The 26,232-nt window shown below is 43.0% G+C and overlaps 1 protein-coding gene and 1 long non-coding RNA gene across 5 annotated transcripts in view; one reads left to right on the plus strand and one right to left on the minus strand.

The window, feature by feature from the left end:
- The window catches only part of KATNAL1 (katanin catalytic subunit A1 like 1), a 40,091-nt gene extending 22,669 nt beyond the window's left edge, over positions 1-17,422 (minus strand). Inside the window, exons 1-5 of one of the 4 annotated variants that reach the window (XM_066175958.1) lie at positions 17,336-17,405; positions 15,941-16,049; positions 10,795-10,954; positions 8,359-8,534; positions 855-1,015 (exon numbers count right to left, since the gene is read on the minus strand). In XM_066175958.1, coding sequence (XP_066032055.1) covers positions 855-1,015; positions 8,359-8,520 — 323 coding nt within the window. In that variant the 5' untranslated portion in view covers positions 8,521-8,534; positions 10,795-10,954; positions 15,941-16,049; positions 17,336-17,405. Of the gene's footprint in view, positions 1-854; positions 1,016-8,358; positions 8,535-10,794; positions 10,955-15,940; positions 16,764-17,335 lie in introns of those variants that run through there. The other 3 variants (XM_066175957.1, XM_066175959.1, XM_066175956.1) reach the window with 3 other exon arrangements.
- Positions 17,262-26,232, plus strand: part of LOC136285157 (uncharacterized) — a 41,260-nt gene continuing 32,289 nt past the window's right edge. The window contains exon 1 of the long non-coding RNA XR_010719362.1: positions 17,262-17,350. This is a non-coding gene — a long non-coding RNA (uncharacterized lncRNA). The remainder of the gene's footprint in view (positions 17,351-26,232) is intronic.

Below are 26,232 nucleotides of genomic sequence, written 5' to 3' on the forward strand. Positions count from 1 at the left end.
TTAATATAATTTTACACTTATATTCTTAGGGGTTTTTTTGAAAAGAAAAGCTCTTTTTGATAATCATAAAGCACAAAAAGTTATAAATAAACTTGGCATTTCTTTCCATTACCCAAGATCTCTCATTTTACTTTGCTCCTTTTGCTTATGTGAGTATACACACGTTAAAATTCTGTGCTCTTATGTTAGAAAAATATTGGCATGATAAATGTTATTTTTGTCTGTAAACTGAATCTGTTTCCAGCCAGCTCTGTTAGGTTGAAAATAGGGATTTCAGAAAATGCACAAACATCTATTTTAAGAAATCTATTAGCTAACAGAAGTTACCTTAAATATGGTTACAGAAGAGATATACCATGTGTAACAGAACATGTTTAGCAATTAAACTAACCAATGGATTAAATACAGGTTGAATTATCTGTAGCTAGGGAGTGATTTCTAAACACCATGTCCTGCAAGATCCTTCAGTTCCAGCTCCTTACAGACTCCTCAGTCATCAATTAATTCTTTTGCTCAAATAAACTGAAATGGAAAAGTTTTCTCCTTGCACATGAGAACATCAGCTGTCACCAAAAACTCACTTACCTCTGCAGCAGATTGTAGTTCCAGGCACTTAGTTACTCCTACCAGAATAAAGGAGTGACTCTCTTTAGAATGTCAGAAATAAATCTGACTGTAGTTTAAATACTTTTTTCTCAATGAATTAGATTTACTTTTTATTACAAGTGACTAAATTAAATGTAATAAATGTGTAAATTAAATGTGATTTTCATGTTTAAAAAGCATTCAAAAATAAATATAAAATTATGGTGACCCAGCTTAATTCCAACTGCTCTGCCTGAGCCTCTCCTTACCTGTGTTCAGCTGGAACAGGAGGAGGCCAAACAGCTGGATCTCTGAAAGGCTCATCTAGACAGGATACAGAGATATCTGGAGGTCTGTCCATTTTAAAACTTTCTAAAGTGTTGACAATGCTCTTAACTTGTTCATATTCTTCAACTAATTCTTGCCGGACCTTGAGAAATATGTAAGTTGTTTAAAAATTGTTACATTTCAAACTTTATAAAGAACCAAACAAACATAGAAAGTACCTCAAAAACATGCACTAACCTCAAAGGCAGGGACTCCCAAGTCTCCCTATTCACAAATCCCAGACCTATAAGACCTTTACTAAAAGCAGCATCAACAATTGAATCTCTGTTGAGTTCACTTTCCTGGTTGTTAATGTCCCTACCAGACATGACAGCTAACGTAGTGATCACTCTTCTGTAACGTGCTGATGGTCAGATTTATGTGTGCATGTTGGCATGTATTCACACATACTCTCATACTAGTAAGGGTGTTGTTGGCAGATCTATAGTAATTTGCTACTATTCTGGCATAAAAGATCTATGATTACAGTCTCTGATGTCCTAGTTATAAAACCAGCCAAATCATTAAAATATAGTATTACAAAATGAACTCTGTGAGGAGCACAACATTAGAGCGTGTCCAAAGGACAGCAACTAAGATGGTGAAAGGTCAAGACTTATGAGGAGCAACTGAATGTCACTTGGCTTGTTCTGCTTGGAAAAGAAAAGGCTGAGGAATGACATCACAGTGGTCTACAATTTCCTCAGGGTGGGCAGTGGAGACAGAGCTGCTGATCTCCTCCCCCAGGGACCAGAGATAGGACACAAGAGATGGAATAAAGCTGCATCAGGGTAAGTTCAGATTGGACATTAGGTTCTTCACTGAGAGGGTGATCAGTCACTGGAACAGGCTCCCCAGTAAAGTAGTCATGGAACCAAGTCTGCCAGAGTTCAAGAAGTGTCTAGACTATGCTCTTATGGTTTAGTTTTAGCTAGGAGCAGGGAGTTGGCCTCAATGATCCTTATGAGTTCCTTCAAGCTTGAGAGTTTCCACCATGATTTTATTCATAGATGTGACTGTCATCAGCAAGATACAGGTATGGACAAAAGGAAAGAAAAGCAAATCCCCAAGGCCCTGCACAGGTCTTGAAACACTGCATTTACTTTACTAGAAGCTTTATGAACACCTGTACAAAAAGAGCCTTAAGTACGGGAAGATCTTGATCATTTCACAGGGCAAAGCAGCCTTCTTGCTCATTCCAGATGGGGTAACTGTATCTTTCCAAAGACACAAGACATCCAGCTCAGGCAAGATTATTCCTGCCCTGCTTTGCTCTCTTTGCTTTCTCATCACACAATCAGTGGACACATTCTCCAGTGTGAGAGCCTCCAGCTGAGTTGCAAATGTGATTGATTACTAACTTGGTTCCTTCAAACTGTCTTTACACAAATCTCTCCTGTCCAAAAATATTTCCAGCCAAACAGCCACTGTGAGGTACAAAGGAATGACACAGCATAAATCCTCCAGGGCACCACTTCACAAGGGACAGCCACTTCCTACTCCAGTGCTCTGAGAGTACTGAAAGGATTCCTCTATCAGCCTTCCAACACATGCAGAGAAATTGGTGGAAAACAGTTTTCTAGCACTAACAGCCAGCGTGCTGTTACTCACCTCACCGGACCAGCAAGAGAATGGTATCTGAAAACTAAGGGAAAGTGACCATTTGATGCTTTGGAAGATGAAAACAGACTAACATCTGCCAGCCATCTCTTAGCCAGACCTGAGCAGACCAAACTCTGAAATACACACCCTATTTCTTAGTCAATACCTGGCAAATCAACAACAAGGAATCCTCAATGTGTGGACCACAAAGGAAAGCCAGCCATAAACTCCTAGAGGCCTTAAAGAAACTGACTCAGATGAAAGACATGCAGAAAGACTTTCTTGCAGTTGAGAAACAACCCAGACATGGGCCAAAAAAGGCTGTGCCATGATTATGAAGTTGACTGAGATGTGTCCTTCAGTGATTGCTGCCACCCTGGAGCAATCTATGGCTGCAAATGGAAAATTCATAGGTTTAGACTCACCCAGTCTTTTTGTCCCCCATCATACACACCCTTATGTGCCAGAAGCTTCAGGAGGCTCCAGCTCAGGTTTTAGAGAGCCTGAAGAAAGCTCTTAAGTTATTATGTTTAAGCAGTTTTAAGAGATAGTGTGCCAAGTTAACAGCTCACCACTGCCAAATAGAAAAAACTCCCTTCGCTTCTTCTCCCCAACCACACTCTGCCCCTGCTCTTCTGGATTCAATTCTGGAATCTCAATACAGTAAGACAGATTGATAAAATGGAAAAAAAAATTGGCTTAGGAGGGGAAAAAGAAAATAAAGGACACTTCTGTTTGGTTCTGCACATGCACACCATCCTGTGATCAGTTAAATCCCAGGGAAAAAAAATGACAGAGGGCAGAGGAAGGAGAGAAGCTGGTTCAAATGGAGGGAAGACAATGTAGGGAAGAGCTTTGCCTCTCCAGGCATGGCAGGATGTTAGCTGGATTCAGCTACCACGTGAAGCCAGGCTCTGGTACGGCAGCCACCCCTACCAGCCACATCACCTCCTCCACAGAAGCAGCATCGTGGGCACTGGGTGATGTTGGAAGGCCCAATAAAAAGCCTTTCAGCCCACGGGATGGCCCCGCAGCTTTGTTTTGACATGCCAACCCCAAGGATTACCAGTAACCAAGCAGAAAAGACATTCTATCATATGGGTATAAAACACAGTGCACAAGAATTGAGTTCACTCATTCTTAGTGGTAGTTACAAAACTCATTTCAGGGAGTACCTCTGTATTTCATAATCTGGCAACTGTTATACCTTTTCCATCACCACCTTTTATTTGCTATGCTAGAGCTTGTACTTCTATACCCATTGCAATAAGTGTGGGTATTTGTACCTTGGTAAATACAAATAATGTGTGGGATTTTTTTTTGCTGAAGAAAAACTGATCAAGTTTATCTCTAAGTGTTTTCCAAACCCGATTATTACTACCTGCAATTACTTATTATATTATTATTGTAATTATTACTGCAAATATTATGTTATGTTATGTTATGTTATGTTATGTTATGTTATGTTATGTTATGTTATATTATATTATTTGTTGGATAGTTAGCTATTCAACAAGCTTGATCTTTTAAAAAGTGAAAATAAAACGTCCCTAAACCATATCCAAAACAGACACCGTGCAACCCTGTCTGATCCCATGGAGTGAAGGTATAGCTCCTATAATGACATCTATTCATGAGTTACCCACAGAATGTTTCTTAATTAATCACGATGTAACCTACTAAATGTTAATCAAACAGCAAGAAACAACAAAAGCATAGATCGACCAAAATGTGTTTGAAATAATACAAAGAAGATTTCACCGTTTAGTCTTTTAAGCAGGAATACAGTGCACCTAATCACCTGCACCAGTGACCATAGTCCGTCAGGGTGCCTTGCTGGCTGCTCCAAGCACTCAGGGAATCATTGAACTCCTGCCTGAGCTCCAGCAGAGGCCCCTGTGGTCTCAGCTCTTGTGCAACACAGGGCACATGCTTCTAACACGCAGCAGGTTTTGCTTGACAGCCGCTGGCCTTGTCGTAAGCCAGTACTATCTCCCGGGGGCACGCTCCGCTGTCATTCTGCAGCTGCTGAACTGTCACTGAAGCAGCTCGTTCCTACAAGCCAGATGTCTAGTAAAAACACTGCAACAGCCAAGAAACTCTCTCAGAATAAACAGGGAGAATGTCAACACAAGTAAAGTTCATAGTAGTGGTCATGAGACTAAATCTACCTTTTAGTTTTGGTAAGGATGAGTTGCTTCTGATTTTGAATCTTTCCAGTCCCAGCCTGTATTTACATGAATTAACATGCCTACCTATCAGCCAAACCTTAAAGCACAACAAAGTAACTTTTTCTTTTTTAAATGAGCTCAGGAGGCCTAGGAGTGAAGATACAAATTGAGCTACACGCAACCCAAGTGCAAGCTGGGAACTCCCTGGATGCAAAACGAGGATGAGTCTCGAGAGCAGGTCACCCTGATATCCCCAAGACAAACCAGTCAGGAGATGATCAATAGCAATCAATTTTCCATGAAGTCAGAGGAATCCTTATGCTGTCATGTCTCTGCTTTGGTGGATTCTCAGCATGCACCTTTTGCCCTGTTTAAGTTCTGCAGGGTGGGCCACACTGGTAACAAAGTCCCTCTTCCCTGGTTAGTACTGATTTTGACTTCCCAGAAGCAGTATTGCATCAGTTGTAACTGAGACAGCCAGTTGTTCCCAGGGGAGAAGATGTTACTATGTTCATATTCCTCCTCATTCTAACCATCAGCTCCAAGCAAGAGGAATCCTCATAATCTAGATGGCCACTTGCAAAGCTGAAGCTGTCTCTCTGTGTGACATGAAATACAGCCCAACAAATACTTGCACAGAACATCATTCTGTCCAGACCAACTGTAGAAAATTGAAAACAATGACACCTACATGACAAGAGGTAGATCAAGGGCATTTGGGAATCTAACCCCAAATCCCAACTACTTCTGTGCTTTAAGATTGCTCGATAAACTACTGGGAAAATCCTCTGTTGTACACATGGCAAAACAGATCCATCAGGCATGAGGTACCTATTCAGGATGGAGCACCCACTGTTGACAAGAGTCCAAACAGGAAGAACAGTGGTGCATGTAAGAGATGTAAGTTGGTCAGCTGCACAGCCACAACTGGAACCATTCTTTGAGATGTTCCTCAAATGAAATTTTTTGTTTTACAAGGGAACATGTCCACAAACACACAAAACTTAGTTCACTGCCTCAGAAGTACCACTAGGACAAACACCCCGTTAGTGAGCTGCACATAAACATACAGAAAGGAAGGGGATGCTTCATACTGACACTCAGCATCCCAGGAATCCTTCAGAAGGTTCAAGATTGTGAATGTGTGTGCAGACAATACATCCCAGAGAAGAACTGGTTTAAGTAACAATCTTTTCCTTTGAGCACTTACCTACATGGACATTCAAGAGTAAAAGCTCTACCCACACACACAGTGTCAGTGATTGCTAAACTCCACTTCCAAAAGGTACCAGTGGTATTATCCTCTCCGGATTCCTTAGACGATGGAAAAGCTGAAGAACAGGCTAGTTCCATATGCTTGAGGAGACAGAATCTCAGATAAAAACCAACTGCATTAATCCCCTTAACCATGACCTAAGGATTGCTTTGCTTCTCAGGCCACTTGCAAGAATCACACTGGTATGGGAATCTTTTGCTTCTGCACATTACTGGTACAGAAATTTGCTAAATGTACATAATGTGTATGGCATAACTCTCTAATGAAAAAGATCTAAAACTAGTATCTAGATATTGCTTTAATACTGTGAATGAATGTTACTTGTGATCCAATTTCTCAGTTAATTTTTTTTCAGAACCGGTTGTCAGTCAAGACAGCTCCTTGACTGTGACTGACAGTGTGGATGTAGCTACTGTTGGAGCTGGAAAGTAGTGCTAACATCCACATCATCAGACTCCCTCTTAATTTGCCTCAAGGAGTGAGAAAGCACAACAATTATTTATAAAGAATGGGTAAAGAAAGCAGGTCTATCTCTACAGGTCTCACCAAAACATGCAAGTTCTGGTATGGAAAAGCTAGTAGTTCCAGGGCTGCATCCTTTGCTCTTGGGCTGTATGATTTTGTTCCCATAAACAAATGAGAAGGCAAATAACGTAGGGATGAAGCCCTTCATTTATTTTTTTTCTTTCAGTCACATTTCTTACTTTTTGCTGTTTGTCTCTGAGCCTAGTACCTGTAGCAGCAAACTGCCACTACTGTGTTGGGAAGTTTTGGAATTAACATGAGTGCACAGCGTGACACACGCTACCCCACCTGCTGCAGATCTAATTTAGGACAGATCTCTAAAGCATTTATGTGACATGGTCAGGGGCCATTCTTCTTCTAAAGGGGATAATTTCTGAGAAGGTGCCAACTTCAGATCCTTTGCTAGAGAGCCAGCTGCCTTCCCCAGGGAATAAATCCTGGAAATCATGTTAGTGGTCCTTTTGTACTTGAGGTTTGTCTCCAATGTGCAGCACACATTCCATGGTGCACAGGCTTCTCTGATGCAGTTCAAACAACACACAATAACACAAGACTTGAGTGACCTTCACAACACGAGCTGTTGAAAGTTTATTGGAAGAATCAGTGTCATCAGAGGAAACACTAAATACTAGATGTGAAGACAATGCCATGGTTCAGCTGCAGAATGAGGGAATCCTCATGCTCTACCTTCACATCAGCCAGGAGTTTGGCAGGAACTAGGGACATGTACTGGGCATAAACACATTGTATCAGCATGTCCTGGGATGGGAAAAAGTTTGAATAGAAGTACTTGAATGTGAATATCTCCTATGCAACATCCAGTTTATTACATTACCAGGAAAACTATCTCTGCTAGATGCACATGCACATGCTTTGCAGACCAGCTCTTCATGAATAGACTTCTATAGTTCTATGATAAACACCTATGAATAGTATTGTCAGTACAAAGTGATTGTTAACACTGTTGTACTTATCAGTACACAAAATACTCTATGTTAGTGTCTGAAGTTTCAAACACAAACCCATAAACAAAACATCTGCTGCAATAAAAAGGAAAATTTGCTTCTGTTTTCAAGTGATATTATTTAAACATAGGATATTCAGAAAAACTCTTACTAATATCATCTCTTTAGCTACCTACTGCAAAATTGTATCTTTTGTAGGAACTATGTTATTCTTTCAAAACATAGTATTTATGAAGCACTAATTCTTAATTCTAGAAAACACCTTTATATGGTTTTCCTCCTTTTTTATGTTTATGGAACACATTTTGTACCATGAAAAATGGGACCAAAAATGTAAGGAAGACTTAAATGCTGAAAGTAATAAATAGGTGTTCTTGAGGGTTCTTACATTTCATCTGCAGATTACTCCCATGGCTTCAGCAGTGCTCTGTTTAGCAGAGAGATGGATGTGTGCAAGACTCGGGCTAAGAGCATGATGTGCATTTTTAGAAACCTGATCCAAATTTGTACACTATAGTCTTATAGTTACCTACTACTGAGACAACCATTCTAGTGATGCTAACCCACCCAGTCACAGTTTAGTTTAGTGGACATTAGATGGCCAAAAGATACAAGGGGAAAAGGAAGTCCTCAGTGTTTCAGAAGTATGCAATCACAGACAGTATGCACACACAAACAGACCAGGAATTAGACAGACATCCTAAGTGAAAACAACAAAAGAATTGATTCAATTAGAACAACTGTATTCCTTTTGAACACACCATGAAAATTATTTTCCCATGAATATCAAAAAATATTGCACAACATCACTGAAATGTAAGTCCTCCACATCTTATAAGGTTTGGGAGGTACATTGTGGTTTTCAAATATCAAGTAATAGAATATGGGCAATGTTATTTCACCCTACCTGTTGCCATTTGCCCTTAATTGCTGGATCTCTTATTGACTGGCAATGTCTCTGGATTTGCTGGATGACACCCTGGTAATATACCATAGAAGAGTCATAATTCCCAAGGAGTGCATATTCTCTTCCTTTTTTGGCATTATCACAAATCTCTGCTAAATTCATCTTCACTCAGAAATCTAAAAGAGAACATAATTACCAGAAAAATAAATTTTACGTGCTGCAAAATAATTCAGACAGTGGCACTTTAGTTTTGTTGTTTCTCTCATAGCTGAATTGTGTCTTTCCAACACTGTTCCCATCTAGTCCTCCTCTTCTACAACCATTTATGTCTGGAGTATCTCTTTACTAGCCTAAGGTTTCAGATCATGAATCGTAACTCTTTTATAGTGATAAAAAACACAACTTCTTTGCTGCCTTTGGCCCCAATCCTGATAAATTAATGCAAGAAAATTAAATGTCCTGCCCACACTGAACTTAACAAACTAAACTTTAATTTGTAGATCACCACAATGTATTAGCAGCCATCAGCCATGAATCACAAATCGCACGAGGCATTAAATTGCTTTTCATACTGTTGTATTACATACATGCCTAAATGTGCCAACCAGCATCAGGGATGTCTGCACTTCACACTTTCAAGAGCCCTCACCCTAATGAGATTATGATATGGTTGAATGACTGCTCTACTATAGATGAAGTTGAGAGCCTCATTCTGTTTAAATATTCTTCCAAAGTACTCCAACATCCACATGCTGACTTGAATTTTTTCATTAAATTTAACATGTCACTTTGGGATTTATGGCAGTGTTAGCAATCCAAATTTAACATTCCTTAGAACAGTGATTCCAAAAGTACAACCTTCCCCTAGTCCTCAAATTGCGGCATGACTTTAAGGCAAACCCACAGCCCAGCTTTTCCAGTAACCATTCAAGAAAGCAATAACCCAGACACTCAGAATTAAGCTGTGTTGTACACCTAGGTTTGTATTTAAGGTTCAAGATTGAAGCAGTGCCTGCCCTTTTATCTGAATCTCATGTGACCCAAAATTTAGGTCCTCACCACAGAAGAAGACCATCAGTTCCTTTCCCTTGTACCCTAACTCAGTATGTGTGGGGTCCCTGACATTCACCCACATATAAACCTCTGGAAATGAAAAATAAAAAATTGCAATTCTTAGCTATGCAATGCAGAGTTACATCGAGCACGAGGGAGGAGGTCAGCTCTGGAAGGTGGTCCACCAGTTGCATCAAGGGTTTGGCAAGACCAAGGAGGTGAAGAAGAAACCAGGAAGGAGAGATACAAACACAGTTGAGGCTACACAGCTGAAAACAGCCTGTGCTACAGAAGTGCACACAGAAGGAACAGGTGGTAGCAGACAGAAGCCAGAACAGGGAGAAGCAACCTTTACATCCTAGTGGGTTATAAAAATGTTAATAGGTTTTATAAACAGACAAGACAAGAGCAAGATGACATCAGGAAGATGTGCCTTATGCCTCTGTATTCCCACATGCTTAGCAAAATTCAAACCCCTGACAATTTAAACAGACATCCACATGACATTCACTCTGCTCTGAGCAAACACACGCTGCACCTCCCAAAGGTGCCACACTGATGGTCCTAACTGCTGCCCACAGCTGCACACCAGATCTGCTCCACCACCTCATCATTCCTGCTCCCTGCAACAAAGCCATGGAAACCTGCCACCCTCACTTAAACCCACAGGTCACACAGCTTGCATGTGGCTGATGACTTTGATAGCAAGAACATACCCCACAGCAGACACTCCACCAAGCACAGCAGGACACACTGGCGCTTTACTTGTCCTCATGCTGTGCTGCACATTTCAGCTTGCACAGCATTCCCACTGGCTGTTGTAAACTACTGGACAGGAGAAAATCTAAGGTGGAAAGGGTGACGACCCTAATTTTGTTTCCTGACATAGGCAGGATACATCATTACCGAGAGCTAGTTTGGCGGCAACTAATATCATTCAGTTTTTAAATACAGGAGATCATAACTAATAGGTAAAAAAAAAGTGATGTCACTCAGATTGCACTGGAAATAGACAAAATGGTAGGAACTGAAAATAGGTTATAACCCATTCAGATCTCATGAGTCAACTTACAAATGAACAGAACACCATCTGGGGCAGAATCCATTGACTTGTCTTCAAACATATCCAAGTCAGGATCTGCTTCACAACCAGCCTGTCGCCGTTAAAAAAACATTCCTCAAATCTCTGGAGGTTTCCCCCATATGTAGTGAAAGACAGCAAGTAAATGAAACATTTTTAAGGAACTGCTGAATTCAATTCCTAGAAATCCATTAAACAGAACACATACTTGCTTCACAACTTCTCATGCCTCCTTATTACAGCTAGTTCCCACCCTCTGGGGACATTTAACTCCCTTTTGCCTTAAGAGGGCTGATACTCACATCCAACTTCCCTTAATTCCGGAAGAGTCCTCAGCTCACCAGAGGAGACAACCTCCTCATCTCTGTCTGTGATGAAGTTGGGTCAACCCAGAGGCATGAAGCAAGTCATAGGAGCCATGAAAACATGTGCCCTCTTCAGGACAGTGGTTAGACAAGGAAGCTGAGAAGCAGGACACAGAAAAATTTACATGGTTTTAAAATCACAGGATCAAACCAAACAAGACTCTACCATTTCCTCCAGCTAGCAAGAGTCTGGAGGCTTCTAGCCTCATGCTGGTGATGCCAAAGCTTAAGCATGAGCTTGATGCCTGGTGTGTCACACTGCAGAGCTTTTAAAGCATTGACAGGCACTGAAACTTAGAGCATGGAGAGAGGCTGGTTGATGTACACCTCTGTACCTACTGGGCAGTCAATACCTCCAGAGCTAAGCTGACAAAAGCTCCTGGATCTATCTTGTGGATTCAGGCACTTCAGTTTTTACTTGTCACCTACCCTAGACACCAAAGCAGGTCATATAGCTTGAAAAGGTGAATACTATGTCACCCATTTACCTGAGCCATATTTGAAACAGCAGCTATAGGCCTCAGTCCTAAATCAGTGCTTTCCTGGAATTCCAGGTAGTTCTCTTAGACTCTACTGCTATTCAAAACTAATGCTAAAAATGGTTTAAACAAACTACAAGCCTCCTATGCACACCAGTGAAGGCAATGTTACTTCAGAATAACCAAAGCAAATCAAAACAAGTCCAAAATCAAGGAAAAATTATTTTTAGGAAGGAATTATTTCTTGTGTTGTTTTCTGGACATCCCATTCCTCAATGTCAGGGATGGAGAGGGAGGGAGAAGTAACCAGAACTAGGTGAGGACCTTTTCGTGTTATGTACTCACTCTTTATTATCTGATCTACATTGTATTATAGAGTTCATAAAACATCAGAGACACCTGAGGAACCAGAAATACATAAATCATAAATAGAGCATTTTGTTGTTTGTTATCTGGAGCTTTGTTTAGATATTTAATTTTCCTAGCATACCACAGCCACATCTTTTAAGTAAATACACAGCCAGGGACAATTGTTGTCAAATACATTCAGAACAACTTACACACTACTTGTGACACTAGCTTTTCATTCTATCATTGTGTGGTTCTCTCCTGCAGTAGACCATAACAGCTCCACTGCATGTCAAGATATCCTTGGAGATTCCCTAGTTCACGGATCATTGACAAGAAGAGACATTACAGACATTCATGTCAGCATAGCTGCCACACATGGGGTCTTAAACCCACTTGTTAAAAACCCTGCAGCAGCCAGGCTAAAAGGTCACAGGGGATATTAATCTCTATTCTTTGGAGCATAAGCTGAGCTGATCCCTATCTGGGGTCAGAAAAGAATTTTTTCTCCCAGAAATAAAGTAATGCACAATCGAGCAAGATCCAAAAGACAGTCTCTAACATTAAAGAATTATACACACAATGGGCAGATACAGTGACTGTATGAACAACAGGCAAAGGGGGACAGCTTGCTTAGCACACTATTCCAAACTTGTGTGCAACACCAGTGGGAATGGATACAGGACTGGCCCCCTCCAAACCATCTCTCAGCATTATCCCACCACAGGGTTCCCAGAGGCAGCAAATGCCCTCCCCATAGCGGAAGGGGGGCAGGGGGGGGGGGCCTGCAGCAGGGCTTTTCCTCTTGCTTGATCCCAAACATTCACTCTGCAAGTGCCAAAATGGAAGGCATCTGCTGTCTTTACAGGCCTCTTTTATGCAGGTGTTTTGACACAACCAGTGACACCACTGCATCCCATTTTCTCCACAAGTCCTTTACTCTTGCACAGGATGGAGGACTCTAAATGAGCTGTTAGGCACTTCTGCTTTATTCTTATTGTTTTAATAGTCACATCAAGCCTTATTTAATACCTACTAATCAGATTTTTCTCCAAATCAGCTGCCAATTCCTCACTGAGAGGGCTGTACCATACCTAGATTTTTCTGGACATGTGTCTTTCTCTGACCAAAATTTTACCCAGGCAAAACTAAAAACATTCCACAGCTCCCTGAGATTGCTGGACATATGCTCCCACATCATGGGAGCCCTGCAGTACTGCTGACTGGACAGCTGAACATCTGGAAAGGCCTGGACATACGCTGATGAAGATTGGCTACTAATCCTGTTTCTCATTTTCTGTAAATCAGACATGCATGATGTCGGGCATCCCGAAATACAATGTAAGAGTTACAACTAATGTCACAAGACAAAGAGTCACACTGTTAGGCACCATCTTCCAAATACAGTGCTTATGATTGAGGTATGACTACACATTTTCCACTTCTACAAGGCAGAGCCAGGATGCCTCTCTGCCACTGCACAATCCCAGAACAGGTCAATTGCCACACAGAGCAAAGCAAGGAAGAGAATTCCAGTGTTAAGAGGTTTTGATTTTTCAATTTATAGACTTTTCATGTGCACACATTTCCATTATCAGAGTCTAAGTCATAAACTGAAGTTGTTTTTTCCTCAAATTCCTCTTATTGCTTGGAAGCTTTTCATTACAGTTAATTGAAACCTGCCCTTCTTAGGTTAAGGCCATATTGGTTTTGTAAGCCAGCTTTGACCAGTTTCAAACAGCTCTCTCTCCCTCAATTATACCTTCACTTAAAATAGCACAATTATCCGATTTACAGCCTTCTCTTCAAACTTAAAAGTTGTTAAAATAGCGACATGTAACAATAGACAATGCTTTACCTGAGAAAGCATAAACAGCAACACTAACTGGAACATTGTCAGAGAAACAAAAAGTGTTTTTCCCTGCATGACATGTGACTCCTACTAGAAACCTACAGAACGCTATTTCCGACAGAAATACGGACTATATTATGTGCTCAATTAATTTTATTTGATTTTTAAGAAAAAGATATTTTAAAATGCAATAATTGAAAGAAATTAAGTAATTCTTTCCTGCTTTATTATAAAGATTATCTCTTTTGTTTTGGTGTTTGGTGCAGAACAACTGATCTTCATTTCCAATAATTAACTGTCCCTGTTCAGAAGCAATTGCTGATGCTGCAGACATTACGTTTGCATGACAAAAACAACATTTTAACTGATTACTGCCAGATAAAATACAAACAAACAAAAGGCTTGCCAAGCTCCATAGCTAAATCCATCTTTCCCCGTTAACACGGCTTTGTTTGAACATGCAGCTGTGGTCCCATGGAGTGGTGTGAAAACTAACGATCATGACCTCACAGGATCACAACTCCTCTTAGAAACATACCTATAAGTAAGGACATGGCTCAGTTCCAGCAGATTTGAATTTAAACCACATGTAAATGAATCAAAGATGAGAAATGTGCTATGCCAGTGCTGTTTTTCCCTTTTGCTGTGTGCATTAGCAGTGACGAGGCTGGCTACAATGGCAGCAGCAGTGTTGGGGTTGCAGCAGGTTATGGCATTTTTCAAAGCAGTACAGACACCAGATAAAACACAAACAGACATACCATGGTCCAGGAAACTCAGCACCAAGGGATCTTTTAATTCAGTCAACTGCTTTCTGCTAACTGGTTTTTGGCCTCTTTGCACAAAAACTCCGTTTGGCAATAGCAGATATGAAGTTAAATGGGGAAATGCGTATGGAAGTGGGAAGGAGAAGAAGCATACATACAGGCCTCAAACTTTTTGTGTGCATTCTTAACTTGAAACAGAGAGTTACTTTGAGTGCAAGTGAAAAAAAAAATCTTCAAATGAAGTAAAGACATTCACCACAAGTTAAAAGTAAACACATAAGAAAACACTAAATAGATGGTCAGCATTTTAATTAAAGATTAATTTAGAGCTTTAGAGATTTCATTAGTTTGGTGAACCAAACAGAAAACATCCTGGAGAATTAAACAGCCAATTAAATAGCTCTGAATTTGCAGAGCCTTTGAAGTACAGTTTTCTGAAGTAGAAAGGAGAATCAGAGATGGCTGTGCTATTCCAAAAATTGAGAGTGAACCCTCTCCAAGCACCTCATACACCAGTTTCATGCACCAGTTTTCATCCATATGGTCACATCAACATTATTTGGGGTAATGAGGTGTTCATTAGCAAGGCTGGGTAACAAAAGGAGCTAAAACAAATGCTGTGGTGGGGCACTCTGGAGAACGCAACTCCATACACACACAGGTCAGGCAGTGACAGGCTTGCCAGCTTCTCTTCCATATTAGCCCTGCTGGACCCAGGCTGGCTCCACACATCTCCCTCCTCTCCAGCACTGCCTCCAGGGCTTCTGGCATTAGTATCAAATCAAACCCAGGCCCATGGTCAGGTGGGATCAGCCCTGAGGTGGACCAGTCAAACCCTCCTCTGACAGGATGCAGGGCCCAGATACCTGAAGGATTCTGCAGGGCCTGTCTGGAGCTCAACAAAGTGGAACCCAGCCCAAGTCAATAATCCTTCTGGTCCTTTGTGGAGCCACTTGCTTCTCTGCTTATCATGTGTGCAAGCACTTCTGGTAGAGCAAACATGCCACCAAAGACTCCCAAGATCGGTCTGAGCAGAGCCAGCTTGGGTTCAGAGCATTTCTTAGGTCAGGGTCTGTGCCAAGAAAGGCAGTGAAACTGCTCCTGCACCTGGCCCTGGATACAGCACACGCATGTTCCCCCCATGCTGCAGCCCATGGGCCCTACCAGACCACAGCCAGCTCCACAGAGACTCAGTGCTGCTGCTGCTGCTCCATTCCCAGCTCAGCCAATCTGCATCCCAGATAAGCTTGCCATGAATAATTGCAGGTTTAATACATTCACACTGGTGTTTATAACCCTGGATCATAAGGTCACAATTTTGGGCTGAATACTTTTCCACCTTTTGAACCCCACTCTGAATTTCAAAGAATTGGCTCTTCAGGACTAAGGATTTGTATTACTTAAATAGAATAGCATATATTTTTTAAAATATACATTTATATGCATATCGCTCTTAGTGCTACAGACATCAAGGCTTCAGATTTCTCAGCTCATCCCCAGAAGAATCAGGTTTTCTTTTTCTTAATTAATTACACAGAAAATCAGACAAAGGCCTATAATTATTTTCTTGTATTCCATTTACTTCTCTGTCTTTTGATTGGGATTAGGTCAGGGCAGGATCTATTTCTCCCCATTACCTGCTCAAAAGCCCAAATCTCCAAGAGCCAAGAATCCTGGAAGCACGCTGCAGCTGCAGTGTTCACTTCTGCAGTGTGGCAAGTACCAGGAGCTGCAAGAAGCTGAAGCCTGTCTAGGATATAGGGGTGGGGGAAAAGGAAGAAAAATTTCTCAACAATCTGCAACTGCAATGAAGCATTCATTGGAAAGAAACTCATCTCTGTGAAATGTAGAACTGTAGTAGGAATAGACATTCAATATTCATATACAAGGGAGTACTAATGCACTGATGCTTTTAAGATACAGATTTTCAGGAAGAAAAAATGACACCTCCTTATATGCCAATCATAAACATGTGTATTTTAAGTATGATACGTAGAGAAACTGTAATTTTATTCCCCTTCATGGCTGTTAGAGAATAAAAGATAAAGAATAACACAAGAACTGTCAGGAGAGGAAACGGAGAGAGAAAAGGGACAAATGCCAATACTGACATCATGATAGAAATTTCGGGGGAAAAAATAGAAACGTAGCAGAATATTTTTTTAAAAGTAACACTGTGTCCAGACCACCTAGTGCAACAAGCTCGACAGAGCCTAAGCGTGGTAGGAGATGTGAAACTGGAAACCATAAACGCAAACTGGTTGGGGAAACATTCCAGGTCTCACTGTGACCATTGCCTCCTTCGTACCCACTCCCAGCCTCCGGTCTGCTCTGCCTCCTGCACAGCTCTCTCCGTTCATCTGCTCCACCATTCCTCCTCCAGCACGTCTCTCCCCTTCCATCCATCCACCTCTGTTCCCATGTGCCCCTTTCCTTGTATTTTTTCTCTCCCCCACTGGCATCCAGACGCTCCCCAGCCCACCCTCCCCTCACCGCAGGCACCCACCCACCCATGTTTCTCCCGCACCCACGCCCCATTCGCTCCCCCGCCCCGCGCCTCCCCTCGGCACCCGCACCGCCCCCGCGCCCACCCCCCCCAGCCGGCCCTGCCGCCCCGCCCCTCCCTCCAGCCCCTCCCGCCCCGGCAGCGGCACAGGGGCTTCTCTCCCTCGCTGTTCCGGAGGGAAGAGCCGCCTCGGAGCCCTCGTTCAGAGGGAGGCTCCCGTACCCACAGGGGTCCCCTCCGCAGCACCTATCTCCCCCCCCCCATCACCACCGCCGAGAGCGCTGGGGGCTGTAGTTCCCTCCCGCCGCCTCTCCCGGCAGCTCCCAGCGCCCGGGGGCGGTGCGCGGACTACACTTCCCGGCACGCTCCGCGGGAGATGGGGGGCGCCCCCGCCCTCCTCCAGCCTCTACCGCTGTTTTCCCCCCCCATCTCCGCCGCCTCTCTCAGCGTGGCGGGGTCCGAGTCGCCGCCCGCCGCGGGCAGCAGCGCCGTGAGGGGCTGCCCCGTTCCCGGGCCCTGCCGTTACCTGGGAGAGCCGGGGGTGCGTGTCCGCGGGCGGGAGCGGCGCGGGGAGGGGGCGCAGCGCTGCGGCTCTGTCAGACCGGGGCCGGGGGGAGAGGCGCGGGGGGGCGGGCGGGGCAGGGGGTGCGCGCGCGCGGCGACGGGCGGTTGCCATGGCGGCGGCGGCGGGCCCGGGGAGGGGACGGCGCCGCTGCTCCGGCCTCCGGAGCGCCTCCGCCTTGTCCTGGCGGCGGGGGAAAGGATTTTCCTAAAGGAAAACCCCGCGGCACCGCCGGCGATGGCTGCGGGCGCCGCCGCCCAGCCCGCGTTTGGCAGCCCTCGGCAGGGCTCCGCGCTGAGCATCCCGGGCGGAGGCGGGCGGAGAGCGTCCTGCTCGCTGCGGGAGCTGGAGCGGCGCGGCGCCCGGCCGGCAGGAGGGAGGGAGCGCTGGGCTGGCGGCTGAGCGCCGGCCGTGCTCTGCGCCTTGCTGCGCCAGGGCTCGGGTCGGGCCGGCTGAAAGCACAGTCATAGGATGCGTCAGGCTGGAAGGAACCACAGGGGGTCATTTGGTCCAAACTCTCTGCTCAGGCAGAGCCATCCCAGAGCACATGGCACAGGTTTGCGTCCAGACCCTTCTTGAATAGCTCCACAGAGGGAGGCTCCACAACCTCTCTGGGCAATCTGTTCCATTGCACCGTCGTTGCACAGTAAAGAAGTCCTTCCTCATGTTCAGCTGGAACTTCCTGTGCATCAGTTTCTGCCCTTGCGTCGTGTCCTTGTAGCTGGAACCACCGAGAAGAGCTCTGAATACACATCAGAGCTCATTCACACTCTGAATGCAAACCTCATGTGCCTCCACCTCGTCTGTGGGAGTGTCTAGGAAATGCAGAGCATATGTTTGTCCTGCGTGGGCACGCAGAAGGGCACTGGACCATCTTTGCTATAGCAGTTTAATACACTATTATAGTACCATAGAGGAACAGATTTAGAGATTTGCCCTGTTCCTGGACCAAAGTGGTATTTAGCAATCAGAGGCAGCCTCACGTGGTGGCACCACCCAGTTTGTGTCATCTCCTGAGGGTGAATGTTGCCTAGCGTTTCTGAAGCGTGCAGCTCACAGTTAATACGAGCAGCCTGGTGTCCTGCAGGGGAGCCATGCAGTTATAAACCTTTCCAAGGATGTAATTTACAGTTAATGCAAGACAGCCTGTGTCTGTATTGCCACCAAAAGGGGCAGTCCTGCATTCCTCTCTGATCATGGCTATGCCTTCCTGTTTGTTATTTACACCGCAGTAACACTGATGATGCCATCTGGCAAGGCAAGCCTGGGATCTGATCTGGTGGAGAGCCAGTTTTGCTCCTCCAAAAAATTAACTGAATTCAGCTGGACAAAGTTCCTGAATTAGCTGAGTCTAGTGCTGCTGCAGGCACAAGGAGGGCAGAAGAGATGGGGAGGCAGGAGCAGCCCACTGAAATCCCAATGGATCCAAGCTGTGTTTCTGTGTGCAGCTGCACCACTGCAGTGAGCCCTTATTGCTGAAACTGCCTTGTGACAGCTCTGAGAGTGTCCCAGTGACGATGATCTTGTGATCACACCTGACAGTAGTACATGATTTTTCTGGAAAATTTCTGTTGTAGTTACTTTAAGGCAGCAGCATGAGGTTGTATCTCACAATAAGGTTCTCAGAAATGCTAACTGACAGAAGTGAAAGAGCAAGGATTGAAACTAAAAGCTCTGTATGCCTCTTAAACAATATAGCATGCGTGAATGTGTCACTAATTTATCTACAGATCTTGCTTCCCTCAAAATCATGTGGAGATTCTTATGTCTTTGTGAGAATTTTGGAACCGGGGCCAAAATCGTGATGAATTCATAACAGCTGCAACTCTGGCTTCCCCCTTTTCCAGATTTCTTCAAACTTGCCTGCCCATGACATCAATTCCTGCTGGTTTTTCACATATGCAAAAGCATAGATGCTGTGCAGACCTTACAGAGTTCAGCGTTTCTAGGGAGAGCAGATGATAAGCAGCCTTGTCCCAGCACTTCCATAATATCCCTTCCCATGAGACCATGTACCTCTTACCACATTAGGCAACTCATTAACTGCTTTGTCTGAGGATTGTATCCCACAGCTAGGAAATTATGATGCAGAGCAGGTTGGTTATTTGGGTGTAATCTCTTTGTCTGGTTGGGATTTTTTATCCCCCATCCCTTTTTCTAGTAATAATTGGGTCGAGAGGGGCTGCTTCCTAGTGGCAGAGGATCCCCATGCTACATCTGACCTCCCTTTTGAAAAGCAGTTGTTCAACACCAGAACAATATCAGTGTCAACCTGCTTTGAGCACTATGAGGGAAAGTTTGGTAAGCATGGGTTTCCACAGTTTGCCAAGATATGCTGTGACTGTGTCGGCAGGAAGAATTGTGTCTCCAGGTTCCTGGCCATGGACACTAGGTATATGGGGTAATTCATGTTGGAGGGGACCTCAGAAGGTCACCTAGTTCAGCCAGACAATCAGAAGGTCATAAACCTGTTAGTAAGCCCTAAGAATCATAACTGTAAGTGTGAAATTTTTCAGTCTTTCCTATTGCTGGGTCAAACTTGAGCAAATCTGGCTGGACTGCTGCAAAAAATATTGCTTCCCTGACCTCCTTACTGAAGGTTCCTGCCTCACAGCAGTCCCTGGATTGGAAAACACTAATGTTTCTAAGCCATTTTAATGCAAAATATGATGTTAGAGTCATCTTTATGAGCAGTTTAGGCTAATATGCTGGACCTTGTGTTGGAGCAGCTGGGACTAGTGTGTGGATTTCATTCCACTGACTCTGCTGTGAGGCAGTAATTTCAGGCAAAGAGGAGGTAGGAAATTGCTGGGAGGGGACGTGACACCTTAAGCCACTGAAGCTTGTTCTACTCTGAGCATATTCTCGTGGCTTGCAACTTCTTTATTTTTTGATAGAGGCTATAAACCTAGCAGTTCTGTATAAGACATGATGTTGGTGGGTGTCAGCAAGTGTGGTTAGGCAGGATCCAGCTGTGTTGGTGGAGGAGAGCATTACTCACAGCCAGACCCCAGAGACTTATCATGGCCCTTTCCAGCAATCTGCAAATCTGCCAGCAGAGCTGATTGTGTGCCCGCTCACTCTGATTTATTCTAGTCAGTTCAATCAGAAGCTGATATAAATTAATGTAACTCTTTTGCCATGAACATTAGATTTGGTTCAGAAGTGTCTCTTCAGCTAGAGTAATTGCAGGTACTGTCAGAGAAGTTTAAAGCTGTGCACTGTTAGGGTGTCTGACAGATTAAAAAACTGGTTTCTCAATTGATTTGGTTATCATTACATAAATTCCATTGACTAGAGGGCTGGCACAGGCTTATAGCACGAAGTAGCAGAGAGCTTCATTTGTCACCTCCTCCCACCCACAAAGTTCTGCAAGGAGAAGGTTGAAATCATGTGAAAAGTGTGTAAATTATGAACTGCCCTGTGCCTCTGTCTTCTCTTCCCCTTGCAATTATATGTAACTAGACTCCAGGAATTATTGTGCCTTCATTATAAGCTTTAATGCTCAGATGCAAACGTAACTCTTTACCAAAGGTCTTACAGGCTGTATGGAGAAATGCTGTAATAATGAAAAGGGAAAAACAATAGGGAAGCAGTAGGGAGAAGAAGGTGCGTGTTACATATTCATGGACAATAATCTTCCAAGGGAAGTTATGCACAAGTCAGTAAAGGCATCAGTAGACTGTTAATTTTCATACACACATAGTAATTGTTCTTCTGTGTAGATATTTTTATAGAATGATATTTACCACTATGACACATCCACCAATTTTTCTACTAGGAAAGAACCTCAGAGTCTGAGCCCTGAGAAAGATTTAGTCAACATCTATCCCACAAGGCACATCTCGAAGTGCTGTGAATCGTTAATAGAGAACAGTGTAAGGGAAAGCAGTTGATTTTCAAACTGGATTTCAATTAAGCCAGAAGGTGGGAGTGAAACAGGCAAGGATGTTTTTATTTACCTGGTCAATGTAGACATCGGTCTTCTTGACTTTTGCCTCTGAGTTAAGACTATGGGGATATAATTCCTGCTTCAACCAAGGTGGATTGTGCCCTGAATGTGCTTAATTTTTTTTCCAGTGCTTATAGCAGACTCATCTGCTCAACATAAGTGTTTGCACTGTAGATGTCTAAAGGTAGGTGACAGGAGTTCCACACAATGTGATGCATTTTTAGAATCCTAGAGAGGGAAAGCTGTCAGGGCAGTTTTGAGTAGGTTGATTAAAATGATGAAGAACAGGCCAGTGTCACTTTAATGAAAGCACAGGTGAAGAGAAGACAGATCTTTGAGATGAATTTGAAACAAGCCCACAGTACACTGGAGAAAAAAAAAAAAACCAACCCACCTTTGGGTTCTGCTTTGAGTCTGTGGACAGAAATTAGAAAAATAAACAGGAACTAGGATATTTTGTTTCTTTTATGTGTATACTTAACATGCAGAAGCATTTTGCATATGTTGGAGTATTACTTTTTGGAGAAGGAATAAGAAAGGAGCTTACAGCAGTCAAATCAAAGAGAGAGGAATCTTGAACAGAAACCTCAGAGAAAATAGAGTCATGCCCAAGGAGCTGGAGGTCAGCAACTGTTAAGTGAAAATCTGGACCAGGAAAGAAAGTTTATTCACGCCATCTCGACTTTGTGGCAGACCACTAGACAGTATCAAGTGGCAAAGTTCCCCTTATTTGTCTGCTGGGGTTGACAGCTGAGAGAAAATCTCTCGTGATGTGATTTTGTTTGGTGGTACAACTCTTTTGTGGTAAAGTGTGAACTTTAAGCTGGTTTTTAAAGATGTGACATTCTGGAGTTGCACTGTCTGTCCCACTGCAGTAAGTTTGAGCCTCACTGCTCAGTTTCTACTACATTTGCAGAAGGATGGAGGTCTGAGTTCCTTTTAGTTTTGTAGTAAATAGCACAGTAGAAAAGATACACTCAGCTGTTGCTTCTGCTGAGTACAAGGCAGGCAGAACTCAGCTGTTCTAGATTTCATCTGGCAGCAAGCTGCCCAGTGTGCCCATGTAAAATGACTGCCAGCTTCCCACTTAATGATACCCGAAGCACCTGCTTCTGCGCACAAGTTGCAATACCGTGTATCATCCATTGGCAAGTTTCTTGAGGGGATGAGGGCGAAGTGGAAATGGATACAACACCATAGGATAGTAGGCTTTGATAGTTTGAACCAGTTACATCAGTTGAGCCCAGTAACTCAGGCACGGCCATTTTAAGTCACGCTGGTATATATTGTTCTCATTCCCCCGAAGATGTTTTTCTGACTTAGCAGTGGCGGTTTCAAGTCAGGGAGCTGTTGGGCAGCTTTTTGCACACACTGTGTAGATGCCCAAACCACTAGAATAAACAAAGCACAGTCTGATACATATTTATAGCTTCCCCAGCATGTTTGATTTCTTTGGTGTGTTAGTTGCAGCTCCGCAATGTGAGATACTAGAAAATGAATTGGTTTCAACAATCCACTCCTGTAAACATATTCATCCAGGAGAGAGGATAGCTACATTAAAAGAGCATTTCTTCCACAACTGTCTCAACTAGTCCTTTGATTACGGCTGTGATCAATGGCAATGAGGGTGTTTACACTGGAGAAAGACACACTGAAAATTGGTGTTCTAGTGTGTGCCTTAGTATCAAGATTTTTCAGGGCAAGGGGTAAGCCATGCATCTGCATTGAAAGAACAACTTCACAACTTCTGTTGTTTATTGATAACTTCTGAAACTCCCATGACTAAATACGTAGAAAGTTCTGAGTAGATAAGAGCAGTGTAGAAAAGATGTAATTACAGATCAAAGTTCCTAATTGAAAAATTCAAAAAAAATGTTTGAGGAGAGCAGTAAAGTTAAATATGCACTGGTGATAATTGTGAAGAATCTCTTTTCCCTTTCTGGTCCCCTAAAATGATTACTACTGGGAATTTGGTTTCCATGTGAACAACTTAATCTGGTTCATATTTTGAGAGTAAAATTGGGAATCTTTTTTTAACCTCAGAATTTGGACCATCACTGAACAATGTGCATTCTGTTAATGTTGTTCATTTATCTAATAAATGAGAAACACGGTTGTGTCAGTAGAGGCTCGGTGGCACAAAGAACAGTACCTCAAAAAAGAACAGACTTTGGCATCACAGCTTCAGTGAAACATGTTTTAAACTATTATAACATCCCATTCACATTCTCGGGGGGACTATTCACTGCCTACGTTTAAACATCTAACTTAGATGCCTAAATTAGGAGGCTTGTCTCCCTAGATGCCTTGCATACTTGAAGGAGAGGCTCCTCCAGAGAACAGTTCAGACTGTTAGTTAGGCTTCTGCTCTGAATTATCATCTAGAGGAGCCTCTTCAACTTTGAATGCCTTTCTGTGCTATTCTTTGCATATTTTCCTTGGCAACTAAACTGACTTACCTGGTCTCCACCTCTTGTTCTTGCCTTGTACTTTACATACCACTCTGTCTCTTGAGCTAGTACAGAGGTTGATGTGGTGGTACTGCCAGTGAGGTTGGTGAAATCATCTGAATTGAAGGGAACCCTGCAAAAGAAGGTGTAACTTTTAACCTAGGTCATGTCTCTGATTTTCTTAATTGCATCACCTTGTAAACAGGTCTGAGGAAGGGATGAGCTTTAGCAAGGGACAGACAGAAATGCACTGTCAACCTCTTTGCCAAGTGTGCCACCAAGAAAAAGATATGTTTAAGATGTAAGTTAAGGAAACTGAGTCTTGTATCTAAGCATCGTTCTGTCCGATCACATTGTTTTTATACCACTACAGTTTCAAAAATGACATGGAAGTTTATTATGGTTTGCATCACTGTAAGAAAGATATAATCTAGCCATGTATCTCTGTTATCCATGTAAAAAGTGGCCATATTTTAAATGGAATTATTTATAGTATTTACAAATGTACCATGAAAAGGTGTGCCAAACTTTATAAATAAGCCTAGAAGTGTGGTGTTGCCACTAGCATAGAGCAGCTGCAGTCAAGTTGGAGTAGCTTAAGAAATTCCTAACCAATCAGCCAAGGGCTGCTAATGTTTCATCAGACATGCTGGATGCAATATACCTACCTTTAATGGTTTACAGTACAGGCATCTGCTTGTAAACTAGTTGTCTTAAATTCTTTTCAAAATCAATGGAAAATCCAGCCTTTTAGATGACACTTGATTGACCTGTAAGAGATCCTCAGATATTAAATACCTACATTTGGGCAGCTGAATCCCACCTCCAGGCTGAGCAGCTGCTCCTTGTACATGGAGCACTGCTGACTACAACAAGTGAGTTTCAACTGCCCTGTGTGTTGACCTCTAAAACCACCCAGGCTCAGCTGCTAGTATGTCACTAAAGCTTCATTTTCTGATTGTTAAAACTCATTCCAGTTCAGGCAGATTTGATGCTACTAGTGTCCACAACCGGGACACTTTTGCAATCTCTGGTAGTTAAGGTATTTCATGTTGTTACAGAATTAACCATCCTGTTATGAAACAGTATTCTTTTAAAACAAGCATGTATTAGGAATGAGAGCCACAAACCCAATGAGATGAAAGAATTATTCGTAGTTTTTAATAGCTTTGCATGGCATCTTCTGCTGCTTTTTAAAGTTCAGTAGTCATCAGGTAGGCATCTTAATAACCTGTGAAGAGATTGTTTAATTATATTTATCTGTGACCTTCTATAGCTTGACCTACCTAATTGCTTCTTTTAGCTGAAGTACTCACCTCTTTCTGGTCCTTCTCCATGCAAGTAAGAATAAAAAGGTTCCTAAATATTTAAATAAGGAAGAAGCTAAAATCCACAAGGAAGCCCAGCTGAAGCTAAACTTCTATATGCTAAGCTGGAGTTAAACCTTATATACTGTTTTCTTCCTGGATGCATTTCCTCATTCAAGTAATTTTTCATGTCACCTTAAAAGAAAAAAAAAGAAGGGGGAGTGTTGCATTTAATTTTCATGTTTGATGCATTTTTAAATGTAATTAAGTTACAAAATGAGCCTGTTGTGGCTTAACCCCAGTAGGCAGCTCAGCCCCACACAGCTGCTCACTCACTCCCGGGCCAGTGTGGTGAGAGAATCAGAAGGGTCAAAGTGAGAAAACCCATGGACTGAGATAAAGACAGTTTAATAGGTAATGCACAAGCCCCACAAGCAAGCAAAGAAAACTAAGGAATTCATTCACAACTTCCCAGATCCAGACAGGTGTTCAGCCATCTCCCAGGAAAGCCAGGCTCCATCACGCTTAATGATTACTTGGGAAGATCAACATCATCCCTCTGAACATCTCCCCTTCTTCCTTCTTCCTCCAGCTTTTGAGTATGACCCCTCATGGTCTGGGATATCCCTTTGGTCAGCTGGGGTCGGCTGTCCCTGCTGTGTCCCCTCCCAGCTCCATTTGCACCCCCAGCCCACTCGCTGGTTGGGTGGAGTGAGAGGCAGAAAAGGTCCTGACCCTGTGTAAGCCCTGCTCAGCAGTAACCAAAACATCCCCATGTTATTACTGCTTCCAGCACATATCCAAAACACAGCCCTGCACCAGCTACTGTGAAGAAAATTAACTTTATCCCAGCCAAAATCAATACAAGACCCTTAAGTCTTCACATCCTTTTACAGTGTAGAAATACATGTATGATGAGGGTACTTGTGCATAAGAGGATATAAGATTGAGGTTTCCATAATTACAGGCTACAAAAGAACAAAGGTTATTAAAAGAAGTTGTTCCAAGTGCACAGGAGAATAATATTCTACAGATTTCTCAGGATGGGGAAGGTGATCCTGTGCTCTTTCTCCTTGTCACCCTTTATCATTTTTATTCCGTATTTCTGTTTTGCTCAGATACAAAAAAATCCCACTCCTATTGAGACAGTCC

Source organism: Chamaea fasciata, unplaced genomic scaffold, assembly GCF_029207755.1.
Source record: "Chamaea fasciata isolate MVZ Bird 193981 ecotype frontalis unplaced genomic scaffold, bChaFas1.0.hap1 SCAF_2, whole genome shotgun sequence".
Taxonomy (NCBI): domain Eukaryota; kingdom Metazoa; phylum Chordata; class Aves; order Passeriformes; family Sylviidae; genus Chamaea; species Chamaea fasciata.